Source organism: Bufo bufo, chromosome 7 (genome assembly GCF_905171765.1).
Source record: "Bufo bufo chromosome 7, aBufBuf1.1, whole genome shotgun sequence".
Taxonomy (NCBI): Eukaryota; Metazoa; Chordata; class Amphibia; order Anura; family Bufonidae; genus Bufo; species Bufo bufo.
This window is the reverse complement of record NC_053395.1, coordinates 15,488,044-15,501,824: the sequence shown is the minus strand read 5'-3', so window position 1 is coordinate 15,501,824 and position 13,781 is coordinate 15,488,044. Positions and strand designations below refer to the sequence as shown.

The 13,781-nt window shown below is 46.4% G+C and overlaps 1 protein-coding gene across 1 annotated transcript; it reads left to right on the top strand.

Moving 5' to 3' along the window:
- Positions 1–1,957: 1,957 nt before the first annotated feature.
- Positions 1,958–13,306, top strand: METRN (meteorin, glial cell differentiation regulator). Its single transcript, XM_040440762.1, has 4 exons — positions 1,958–2,198; positions 9,040–9,461; positions 10,825–10,884; positions 12,161–13,306. Exons 1-4 carry the CDS (start codon positions 2,107–2,109, stop codon positions 12,475–12,477), a joined length of 891 nt encoding a protein of 296 aa, XP_040296696.1. The 5' UTR covers positions 1,958–2,106; the 3' UTR covers positions 12,478–13,306.
- The last annotated feature ends 475 nt before the right edge of the window (positions 13,307–13,781 follow it).

Below are 13,781 nucleotides of genomic sequence, written 5' to 3'. Positions count from 1 at the left end.
ACATTGAAAAGTGGTCTTCTAGGGGGGGTGGTCTTCTCAATGAAGATACCAGTAGATGTACCAGCCCCCACCTGTAACATGGCACCTACAGTACAGTGTCTGGCTCCTGGGTGCTGCAGTAACCTCTGCCCCCTATAGCCCCACACCTCATGATGTCACCCTACAGACTGCATTGTCCTGTGCGGCCATCACTCATTAAAGGCCCATTACAGTGACAGCCCGCCGAGAAACCGCCAGGGACAATGCCCTGCATACCACACAGACAACAAAGGGGGGAGGGGGCAAATACTGGGGGAGAGCACTGGTCTCAGTGGGACTGCTGGGGCCTATTTACATACATCGGCCACTGTCCTATGTATTGTGTATCTGAGACCAGCAGTTATGGGGGGGCACAGGTTATCTACCTATTTATTCTATCTCTTATCTATCTATCTATCTATCTATCTATTATCTATCTATCTATCTATCTATCTATCTATTATCTATTATCTATCTATCTATCTATTATCTATCTATCTATCTATCATCTATCTATTATCTATCTATCATCTATCTATCTCGTATCTATCTATTATCTATCTATCTATCTATTATCTATCTATCTATCTATCATCTATCTATCTATCTATTATCTCGTATGTATCTATCTATCTATCTATCTATTATCTATCTATTTATTATCTATCTATCTAGTATCTATCTATCATCTATTATCTATCTATCTATCTATCTCGTATCTATCTATCATCTATTATCTATCTATCTATCTATCTATTATCTATCTATCTATCTATCTCGTATCTATCTATCTATCTATCTATCTATCTATCTATCTATCTATCTCGTATCTATCTATCATCTATTATCTATCTATCTATCTATTATCTATCTATCTATCTATCTATCTCATATCTATCTCGTATCCATCTATCTATCTATCTATTATCTATTATCTATCTATCTATTATCTATCTATCTATCTCGTATCCATCTATCTATCTATCTATCTATCTATCTATCTCGTATCTATCTATCTATCTATTATCTATCTATCTATCTATCATCTATCTATCTATCTATTATCTCGTATGTATCTATCTATCTATCTATCTATCTATTATCTATCTATTTATTATCTATCTATCTAGTATCTATCTATCATCTATTATCTATCTATCTATCTATCTCGTATCTATCTATCATCTATTATCTATCTATCTATCTATTATCTATCTATCTATCTATCTCGTATCTATCTATCTATCTATCTATCTATTATCTATCTATCTATCTATCTATCTATCTCGTATCTATCTATCATCTATTATCTATCTATCTATCTATTATCTATCTATCTATCTATCTATCTCATATCTATCTCGTATCCATCTATCTATCTATCTATTATCTATTATCTATCTATCTATTATCTATCTATCTATCTCGTATCCATCTATCTATCTATCTATCTATCTATCTCGTATCTATCTATCTATCTATTTATTATCTATCTATCTCATATCTATCTCGTATCCATCTATCTATCTACAGCATAATTACTTCTAGTCTCTGCTTATAGATGTTTCTATCCCCCAGCACAAGATGTCTCCTAAGCTCCCACAAGTTGTTTTATGGGAAATGTCAAATCCTTGAAGTTCTGTTCTGTGCCAGGACGTTGGGCATTCTCCAGACTCCTAAACCCACTTCAATGCTGCAGAACATCTGGAGAAGGATACTTCTACTCCCCCTCTTTACTCTTTAATTGCATTGTTCTGTAGTTACCCATGTGAAGGGGGATGGGACCAAACTTCTCTACTCTTTCCTTCCTTCCTATTGGCTGAAAGTTTTGTATTGTCCATTGCCGATTGGCTGGCTGGACATTCCTCAGCCCTCTTTGTCGCCCTCCCCCCTCCCAATGTCCTGTCCTAGGGTTTCCCAGAGTAGAGGTATTCTGGATATGAGGGGTGGTCTCGTCATCATCTCTCGGATCTTTCGGTTCCCATGGCTGGAGGACATTTAAAGGGACTGGGCAGGAGAGGGCCATGTTCTAAGAGTGCGTAGTTCCAGCCATGTGCCGTGTGTGAGGAGCTTGGACAGGATCTGAAGATGCTCTGCCTGTACGCCTGGACATTTCTTATCGGTATCCTTCATTCCGTCGCCGCCAGCTCTCTGGAAAACCAGTGCAACTGGAGAGGAAGGTAAGACCTACATCAAACCGAAGCCACCATGGGTGGACCTATCTTACCATATCTTGCCATGACCTGGACACTACATTCCCATCCTCACATGCGCTACCAATAATGACCGGTTATCAATATGAACATAGACTCCTTATTATCAAGAGATCTACGGAGGTCGCGCTATAACTAATGCAAAATGATAGTCGGAACCTTTTACTTGTTTACTAGAGTTTTTCATGTTTTTGTATAGATTTTATAGATTATTTTTGTATGTGGTGCCATCAAAACAAAAGCGCCTCCTAATGAAGCTGACCCCAGCATAGTGTCAGTTGCCACCAGTAGGATCGCAGTGAGGTGCCCCTTGGGCTTCAGAGGATTTTTCAGAACTTTTTGGGAATTTCAAAGACCTCCCGATGTGATTTTTTTTTCTGTTCAAGTGGCACCCCAATACAATTAAGGTTTTTAAGTCGCTAACAATCCCATATGACCATTAACGACCAATCAGCACTTGAGCCCAGAAATTATAATTTTTGTTTTTCCTCATAACTGTGACCGCTCGTTAATGTATATTCGAAAAAACGTTATGTGTACGACCGTCTTTCTCTTCAGAAGGTGAGCGGTGTGTTGTGGCCTCCTGACGGTCTGTTGTGGCCATCTGACGGTCTGTTGTGGCCATCTGACGGTCTGTTGTGGCGTTCTGATGGTCTGTTGTGGCCACCTGACGGTCTGTTGTGGCCATCTGACGGTCTGTTGTAGCCTCCTGACGGTCTGTTGTAGCCTCCTGACGGTCTGTTGTGGCCACCTGACAGTCTGTTGTGGCTACCGGATGGTCTGTTGTGGCCTCCTGACGGTCTATTGTGGCCACCTGACGGTCTGTTGTGGCCTCCTGACGGTCTGTCGTGGCCTCAAGACGGTCTGTTGTACCCTTCTGACGGTCTGTTGTGGCCTCCTTACGGTCTGTTGTGGCCACCTTACGACCTTCCTGTTTCAGGTTGTGATAGATCAATTACGACAGGCCGGCCACCCCAGTGACCATTAACCCTTGCCGGTCATGATTTCAGGTTACGGTTGACTTCATTTCAGTATCCTGTGACAGTTCATGTTAGATTGCAAGTTCTTTGAGCCAAAATGCTGACATGTAGATGAACTTTTGGATGGTGTCCCAGAAACGCGTTAATCTCGGCCAGGAAGTGATCAGCGGCTGTTGTATTATTTATAAATCCCGCAGGGACCAGCATTGATAGTGTAATATCCAGAAAGGCGGAAGTCGCAGCAACAGAGAGTGGGGTCTGGTTCTCCGTACAAATCCCTTTACTGGATCCCAGAGTCTGAGCAACGCATTTCAGTCCCTCAAAGCCAAATGTCACCTGACCTTCCCCTTCCTACCATAGATATCAATCGGCCATATGAGAAGTATCTATTGACAGCTATGAGGCGTGAATGTTGCAGGAAGTAGTGACAACGCCTGCGAGACTTGTTACGGTGTACATACTGTCACCCATCTTTCAGTGGGTCGCTATCGGTATGAAATGCGTGGGACGTATGGTATGATCAATCCTCGCTCAATCTAAACATTGCACTGATCGCCAACAGATACATTTTGTTGTTTGTGAACTAATTTAATTTTTACAGCTGCAAAAATTGTGCGTCGGCAGCACAGCGCTCCGCGTAAATAGTACGTGCTGCCCACACTATGCGGATTGTATGCCGGACTGTCAATCATTCGCCCCCCATACAGTTTCCATCTCCGATTGGCGCTCATTATGGCTCCACATTGGGCTGTGAGGAAGGACCCTAAGATTGGCCATACACATTAGATATGTGACTAGTTGTCACCAGACGTAAGCTCGGCCAGACCTTCCTTCCCCTACCGACATCACTATCCTCTCCGGACTCCTCTGTCGTCCCCCAGATTCCTCTGTCGTCGTCAAGACTCCTCTGTCCCCTACAGAAAACTCTGTCCTCCTCCAGACTCTTCTGTCATCTTATCCAGATCCCTCTGTATTCTCCAGATTTCTCTGTCCCCTCCAGACTCCTCTGGACCCTTCAGATTTCTCTGTCCCCTCCAGACTCCTCTGCTCCCTCCAGCCAGACTCATCTGTCTTCTTCAGACTGCTCTGTCTTCTCCAGACTCCTCTGTCTTCTCCAGACTCCTCTGTCTTCGCCAGACTCCTCTGTCTTCGCCAGACTCCTCTGTCTTCGCCAGACTCCTCTGTCTTCGCCAGACTCCTCTGTCTTCGCCAGACTCCTCTGTCCTCTCCAGACTCCTCTGTCCTCTCCAGACACCTCTGTTCCCTCCGGACATCTCTGTCCCCTCCAGACTCCTGTGTCTATTCCAGACTCCTCTATCTCCTCCAGACTGCTCTGTCCCCCTCCAGACTCCTGTGTCCATTCCAGACTCCTCTGTCTCCTCCAGACTGCTCTGTCCCCCTCCGGACACCTCTGTCCCCTCCAGACTCCTGTGTCCCCTCCAGACTCCTCTGTCTCCTACAGACTGCTCTGTCCCTCCCCAGACTCCTGTGTCTCCACTAGACACCTCTGTCCCTTCCAGACTTCTCTGTCTCCCTCCAGACATCTCTGTCCCCTCCAGACGTCTGTGTCTATTCCAGACTACTCTGTCTCCTCCAGACTGCTCTGTCCCCCTCTGTCCCCTCCAGACACCTGTGTCTATTCCAGACTCCTCCAGACTCCTCTGTCTCCTACAGACTGCTCTGTCCCTCTCCAAACTCCTGTGTCTTCTCCAGACACCTCTGTCCCTTCCAGACTTATCTGTCTCCCTCCAGACACCTCTGTCCCCTCCAGACTCCTCTGTCCCCTCCAGACTGCTCTGTCCCTCTCCAGACTCCTGTGTCCATTCCAGACTCCTCTGTTTCCTTCAGACTCCTCTATCTCCTACAGACTGCTCTGTCCCCTCCAGACTCCTCTGTCTCCTCCAGGCTGCTCTGTCCCCCTCCAGACTCCTGTGTCCATTCCAGACTCCTCTGTCTCCTTCAGACTCCTCTGTCTTCTTCAGACTCCTCTATCTCCTACAGACTGCTCTGTCCCTCCCCAGACTCCTGTGTCTCCTCCAGACACCTCTGTTCCTTCCAGACTTCTCTGTCTCCCTCCAGACATCTCTGTCCCCTCCAGACGCCTGTGTCCATTCCAGACTCCTCTGTCTCCTCCTGACTGCTCTGTACCCCTCTGGACACCTCTGTCCCCTCCAAACACCTGTGTCTATTCCAGGCTCCTCTGTATCCTCCAGACTCCTCTGTCTCCTACAGACTGCTCTGTCCCTCTCCAGACTTCTGTGTCTTCTCCAGACACCTCTGTCCCCTCCAGACTCCTGTGTCCATTCTAGACTCCTGTCTCCTCTAGACTCCTCTGTCCCCTACAGAAAACTCTGTCCTCCTCCAGACTCTTCTGTCATCTTATCCAGATCCCTCTGTATTCTCCAGATTTCTCTGTCCCCTCCAGACTCCTCTGGACCCTTCAGATTTCTCTGTCCCCTCCAGACTCCTCTGCTCCCTCCAGCCAGACTCATCTGTCTTCTTCAGACTGCTCTGTCTTCTCCAGACTCCTCTGTCTTCTCCAGACTCCTCTGTCTTCGCCAGACTCCTCTGTCTTCGCCAGACTCCTCTGTCTTCGCCAGACTCCTCTGTCTTCGCCAGACTCCTCTGTCTTCGCCAGACTCCTCTGTCCTCTCCAGACTCCTCTGTCCTCTCCAGACACCTCTGTTCCCTCCGGACATCTCTGTCCCCTCCAGACTCCTGTGTCTATTCCAGACTCCTCTATCTCCTCCAGACTGCTCTGTCCCCCTCCAGACTCCTGTGTCCATTCCAGACTCCTCTGTCTCCTCCAGACTGCTCTGTCCCCCTCCGGACACCTCTGTCCCCTCCAGACTCCTGTGTCCCCTCCAGACTCCTCTGTCTCCTACAGACTGCTCTGTCCCTCCCCAGACTCCTGTGTCTCCACTAGACACCTCTGTCCCTTCCAGACTTCTCTGTCTCCCTCCAGACATCTCTGTCCCCTCCAGACGTCTGTGTCTATTCCAGACTACTCTGTCTCCTCCAGACTGCTCTGTCCCCCTCTGTCCCCTCCAGACACCTGTGTCTATTCCAGACTCCTCCAGACTCCTCTGTCTCCTACAGACTGCTCTGTCCCTCTCCAAACTCCTGTGTCTTCTCCAGACACCTCTGTCCCTTCCAGACTTATCTGTCTCCCTCCAGACACCTCTGTCCCCTCCAGACTCCTCTGTCCCCTCCAGACTGCTCTGTCCCTCTCCAGACTCCTGTGTCCATTCCAGACTCCTCTGTTTCCTTCAGACTCCTCTATCTCCTACAGACTGCTCTGTCCCCTCCAGACTCCTCTGTCTCCTCCAGGCTGCTCTGTCCCCCTCCAGACTCCTGTGTCCATTCCAGACTCCTCTGTCTCCTTCAGACTCCTCTGTCTTCTTCAGACTCCTCTATCTCCTACAGACTGCTCTGTCCCTCCCCAGACTCCTGTGTCTCCTCCAGACACCTCTGTTCCTTCCAGACTTCTCTGTCTCCCTCCAGACATCTCTGTCCCCTCCAGACGCCTGTGTCCATTCCAGACTCCTCTGTCTCCTCCTGACTGCTCTGTACCCCTCTGGACACCTCTGTCCCCTCCAAACACCTGTGTCTATTCCAGGCTCCTCTGTATCCTCCAGACTCCTCTGTCTCCTACAGACTGCTCTGTCCCTCTCCAGACTTCTGTGTCTTCTCCAGACACCTCTGTCCCCTCCAGACTCCTGTGTCCATTCTAGACTCCTGTCTCCTCTAGACTCCTCTGTTTCCTTCAGACTCCTCTGTCTCCTTCAGACTCCTCTGTCTCCTTCAGACTCCTCTATCTCCTACAGACTGCTCTGTCCCTCTCCAGACTCCTGTGTCTCCTCCAGACACCTCTGTTCCCTTCAGACTTCTCTGTATCCCTCCATACACCTGTGTCCATTCCAGACTCATCTGTCTCCTCCAGACACCTCTGTCCCTTCCAGACTGCCCTGTCTCCCTCCAGACACCTCTGTCCCTTCCAGACTGCTCTGTCTCCCTCCGGACACCTCTGTCCCCTCCAGACACCTGTGTCCATTTCAGACTCCTCTGTTCCCTTCCAGACTCCTCTGTCTTCTCCAGACAACTCTGATAGCATCTTATCTCCATGTGAACAAAGGAAACAGGCATGTTGAAATCAAACTACTCAATCCTTATTTCCCTCTACATCTGCTGTTGGGGTAGAGTCGGCTGGCCCCCATACTCATTGGGTAGTCCCACTGACCTTATCTAAAGTGTATGGCTTTATTTTTTAAGTCCACTCCAGCCGGTCCTCGTCAGAGGTCGTTAAGTTATAATTATCATTTTACGGATAAAGGGATGACGTCTTCCGCAACATCGTACCATACATCAGAAGATCCATCACTGTAGACTACCGAGCACCCAAGCACAATGGAAGTCAATAGGAGAACCCGAGCATTAAACCAGGCACCCCCTTGCTCTGAAGAGGGGAGGGTGTTGGGACGCTTAGGAGTCCCTGCTCTGACTCCATATATAGCTATATCCATATATGGAGTCAGTGCTTGGGGACACCCCTGTGTATTTAAATGTAAGTTAGCCTGTATTTCAGAAAAGTTTCTGCCGGGATTCGAACTCACAACCTTCTGTATTAGAGGCAAGGCACTTAACCACTCAAACCTCTACTGTACTGTACTTCTACTGAGACCTATACAGTAGAAGTCTCATATTTTTTATTTTATTTTTTTAAGTGACTGGCTATGCAGCTATATAGTGTAGTGGTTAAAGTTCTGGGCTGTGATGCAGAAGCTGTGAGTTCAAATCCTGTCACAAACTTTTTCAGAAATAAACTTAATTTAAACATATAGTAGTATCACACATATTATGCATTCATATATATCAGAAGTATGATTATATATATATATATATATATATATATATATATATATATATATATAAAAAAAAATTGTAATTACACATTTATTTTGTGCCATACATTTTTTACAATTACTAAAAAAAATATAAAATATATAAATCTAATGTAACTTCTATTTCTGAAAAAGTTTGTGACAGGATTTGAACCCACAGCTTCTGCATTGTAGCCCAGAACTTTAACCACTACACTATATAGCTGCATAGTCAGTCACTTTAAAAAAAATAAAAAAAATATGAGACTTCTACTGTATAGGTCTCAGTAAGGTTTAATTAGATCTAAATACACTGACTCGAGCATCGCGCTCGAGCACACACAGTGTTTGGCCAAACTCCGCGATGTGCCGAGCATAGCGATGCTCGAGCCGAACTGGTGTTCGGCCGAGCATGCTCGCTCAACACTACTGTAGACCCTTAGTTTCTTCTTCCTTGATGACCGGGCTCTAGTGACCAGCTACAAAAATATGTCTAAAGGAGTCCAAATTGAATCCGACCGGTCGTGTGCGGAGATTTTACACAGACACGCACAGCCCCTTTAATAGGGGGGGGGGGGGGGTGACGAGCTGCAGAATTTCCCTATTTTTAATGGTGCCCCAGCACAAGCCGCTTTACCTTAGCACAACCCTATCATCTGCTGCGCCGTACCTTTAAGGCTGCCTCCAGCTGCTGCCTGCATGTCTGTCATTAAGGACTTTACCCAATTTCAGACCTAACAGCTCTGTAAGGCCCGGGTTACAAGCTCGGGTCAATTGCTTTTCCCAGCAGATCAGAGCCTGGATTAGGATGCAAATTTAACCATTAGTTACCAAGAAAGTATTAACACATAGGTCGGCGCTATTTCATTTCGTGTACTTAGAAGGTTGCAAAAAAAACTCCCGGAATATTAAATAATGTTCTGCATTTTTTTGTCTTGGTCTTTGCAGTGGGCTGTCTCTAGAGCCAAAGTCAGTGGAGCAAGTATCACTGCACTGTGCGGAGGGCACAGTGGAATGGTTGTACCCAACGGGAGCACTACGCCTCAGCCTTTTACCGCGCCTCCCCGTCTCATCTTCAGGACCAGGCTCCAGCCGCTACACGGCCTGCATCAAGCCAGCAGCTTCGTTTCGGGGCGCTCAGTTATACCTGGAGAAGGAAGGAGAGCTGGAGCTGTTGATGTCTGAGGGAGAGCCGTCCATGCTGTCCAGGGTGCAATGCTTCACGTGGCTGCCACACCAGAAGGTGGCGCTATTCCTACAAGCCACTCCTCACCAGGACATTAGTAGGCGCATTTCGGCTATCCGCTATGAACTCAGAGGGGATTGGGATGGACGGCTGGTGCTACCACTCAACAAGCTGAGCATGAAAGGTAAGGTATTGGGGGTCATTATGAAGTGGTCATCCCATAACAATGACGTTTGGGGTTACAGGACAATGACACTGCTGGAATAGGACTCCTGATGTGCCCCAGTTCCTGTACGTGCTGGGACAGACTGTGATTTCAGCTCCTGGGGATTGATTTCTCATCAACATCAGTGTTGCAAATTGACCCCATCTTGAGTATTTGAAGTCCAGGCAGGGTGCAGTGGTCACGTCATGGCCTGACGGGGGGTGAAAGAAATGTTTTGAAGTCTCTTCCCATCCCCCTTTCTTCCTTTCCCTCTCTAAACAACAGGGCAGTGTCCTGCTGGGCCTAAGGATATAACCATTAACCCCATTAATTAGCGAGATAAGAAGCTGCTGGGAAGGGGCGGGTTACCATGACAGTCTGCATTTCCAGCACTGAAACTTCCCCAGTTACAATCTCAGCAGCTACAAAACATATAGACATATAAAAAAACTATAAACTAAAAACTAAATCTGAAGACATTTTCATTCACATTTCATTTAAAACAAACCAGAAGAAAAACAACTGAGCCGACCACTACCAACCATGAAGGGCACATCTGCAAACATGAAGGGTATGAAGGGCACATCTGCAAACATGAAGGGTATGAAGGGCACATCTGCAAACATGAAGGGTATGAAGGGAATATCTGCAAACATGACCAGTATGAAGGGCACATCTGCAAACATGAAGGGTATGAAGGGCACATCTGCAAACATGACGAGTATGAAGGGAATATCTGCAAACATGAAGGGTATGAAGGGAATATCTGCAAATATGAAGGGTATGAAGGGAATATCTGCAAACATGAAGGGTATGAAGGGAATATCTGCAAACATGACCAGTATGAAGGGAATATCTGCAAACATGACGAGTATGAAGGGAATATCTGCAAACATGAATCTGTGGAGGATACATCTGAGGATACATCTGAAAACATGAAGGGTACATCTGAAAACATGAAGGATATGATGGGTACATCTGAAAACATGAAGGCTACATCTGAACACATGAAGGGTACATCTGCAAACATGAAGGGTACATCTGCAAACATGAGGGGTACATCTGCAAACATGAGGGGTACATCTGAAAACATGAAGGATACATCTGAAAACATGAAGGGTACATCTGCAAACATGAGGGGTACATCTGAAAACATCAAGGCTACATCTGGAAACATGAAGGGTATATCTGCATTCACTATAAACAAGCCAAGAAATTACAAATCCAGGCCAAAGTAGGAGGAGGCTGAAAATTCGAGGTGTACCAACAGTGTCAAAGACCCAGGTCATCTCCTCTCTGGTCTCCGTGTTTTGAAGTTTTCTTCTCTTTCGTCCTCTCTTAGGTGCCTGCCGGCCGTGCAACGACACAGAGATCCTGATGGCCATGTGCACTAGTGACTTTGGTGAGTGTATATTTTATTCAGTTTCTGTTAATTCTGAGGTCGACCTCATTACCCCAGTGAGATGCACGAGTTTAGGGATAGACTCACTGGCCTCGCCCATAATGGTAATGACGGGATCAGTCTAAAGGACCCCATACGCATTACTCTTTTGACAGTCAAACCCGCAGAGAACAGCAGGTTTGGCCGGCACTTGTATGTGGGGAGCTCCAGACTCTCCCCAAAAAGATGATGTCAAGGGAAAGAAGGATTGGGCAAAATAAATATTTTCACAAGACCCTTTTGTTCTCCCAGGAGATAAGCCACCTCCAGAAGTGCCTGGCAGTGGCTTTCCCCATACAATAGTTTGCCCAACAGTTACTGAATGTGTATGGGCACCTTAAGGTTCAACGTCTTCCAGATATTTTGGTGGCCCTTTGATTGGTAGGCTATAGCCTGAGTAGTAAACAGAGTAGCAACCATCCACCCCATGCTTCGAAAACTTGGCATTAGAGCTACTGATATTTATGAGTTGTCTCTGTCGGTTCTGTCAAGGCCCTCTGGCATGAGTTACGGATTTTATAGTCTTAGCTCAGGGGCTTGGCTTTGCTCAGAGGAATGCAGTAATGACCCAGTGAAGCGTTCACTCCTTCCCAATCTCCCCCTATTGCCAATTTTTTTTCCGGCTTCTCTACCTAAGCTTACTTTGCCCCCTGCTGCATTCTAATAAAGAGAAAGAAGAGCCTGTCTGCAGGGAAGGAATATCGGAGGAGACCAAGTTTCCTTGGCGATGGTGCCTAAGGCAAAGACTTTGTCTTCATCCTGGTGTAGGCCTCAGGATCAGGCTCCTCCTTTAGAGTAGGCAATGCTAAAAGGAAGAACCTGCTGAACTATAGTTTTTGACTTTACGTCTACACAGGCAAATTATCTGTCCGACTGTCGAGAATGAATGTTTGTAGGAACACATGTTCCTGATAATTGTCCTATATCACCAATAACTCGACAGACCAGCAGATGCTCAGTTGTTAGGTGATCCAACTGTTAATCACCTTTTTGTTGGCATGCATCATCATGAGTATGGCTGCATCAGCAAAACAATCGTTCAGCAAATGATCGTTGTTCAGCCTTTACCAACCTGTATCTAATGAGTATGGCCACCTTGAATCCAAACCATAAAAAGTCATGCCGCTCCTTCAACAGGCAATTTTGTCAGACTCCAGGATGGGCACACATAACCCTCCCCATTAGTTGAGACTTATCACCATTGCTGAGCTCACCCTTTGACTTCTTTTCCTCACAGTTGTTCGTGGAAACATCAAGTCAGTGGAGAACAACAATGAACTGCAAGAGTCTGTGATCGGGATCAGCGCCACCAGGGTTCACCGACAGAAGTTCACATTGTTCCAGCCTACAGGTCACTCAATGAGGTCCCATGGGGAAATAAGGACTCCTATCAGCTGTGGGGTCAAACCAGGGCCTGGCAGCTTCCTTTTCATGGGTTGGGTACACTTTGGTGATGCTTGGTTGGGCTGTGCCCCACGTTACAAAGACTTCAAAAGAGTTTATGAATCTGCAACAAAGCTCCATTCAAACCCATGTGAGATATCTCTGGACTGATGTTAGCATAATGAGTGATGATCAACCAATGGATGCAAGAGCATCTCTATGAGGAAGTCCAGCGTGCCATAATTGGAAGACCACCTACTTACTTGTATCTGGAGTCCTCTGAACCCTCAGAAGCTTAGGTTACCTTCGACCTGACTCTATAGGTCCTTCCAAATATCAACACATTGGTTCAGTCTGGAAGACCTCAGGTGCCGATCTGGATATTTTACCCAAAAGACCTTAAGAGCATCCGGGACAGATATGAAGTTCCCTGAAGAATTTGGTCAAGGACTATGACATATAACCTTCGGATCAGATGACGTCTCAAATGGAGCCATGGTCCGTCTCATTTCCAGTGCTGTGAATTCATAAGTAAGGGGTGGTTGTGACCTTTATGGAGTCTTCTTCTGAACAAACCCTTTTGATGTCACCCCTCTCGAATTTGCACTCTTTGAAAAACTTGCTTGAGAACTGAGCCAGTTCTTATACTCCCTTAATTTTTTTCGGGAGTACTTATTACAAATGATAAACATGCAGCCACCTCCAAGATGGTGAAACTGTATGTATTTTCCAAGAAATCAAGAACGTTCTCTATGGCAGCTTGTGATGAACACTGAACACTATGGGTGCTCGGCTCTGAGCACCCTCCCAACGAGACCAGTAAAAGGAAGAAAATGGCGGTATAGTAAGCGTAGGCCAATGGCTGGCCATGCTTACAACATAGAAGGGTACTAAACCGCTACTGGAGCTACGTCATACTGCTATAACCTGGCGTTATTGTGGTAGTGGTAGAGTCCTTGGTGATTATTTTTCATGGTCTACAAAGCACATCAATAATATATTTCCCCTTCAAATAGGGGCGTACATAGAGGAGAAAGGGTCCAACAGCATTAACAAAATTGAGACCACCCTTCACCTGGTGATGGTTGATTCCACCACAGCCTTCAGATCCAGCACTTGCTTGCTGCCATCACTGGTCCATAACTGAACCCTACACAGGTTCATAGTCTTCACTGGACAAGCTTTCAGGGCAACTTGGGCCAGATTTTCCATAGGGCCCATATGAAATCCAAGGTCTGCCCTTAGACTATGTACGCCCTATATGTAACATTTACCCGTTGTTCGGAGTGTCCTCCATGGGCATTATCCTTGGTAGCAGTCGATCAGTCCACTCCGTGGGATTTTTACATAATGTCACATAGTTTTGGAGCCACATAACGGCGTATGATCCAAAGCACGGACCAGAAATGAGTATGAATTCACCACCACTCCACTCACCACAATTATTCTCCTTATTCTTCCGACTGGTCTCTATG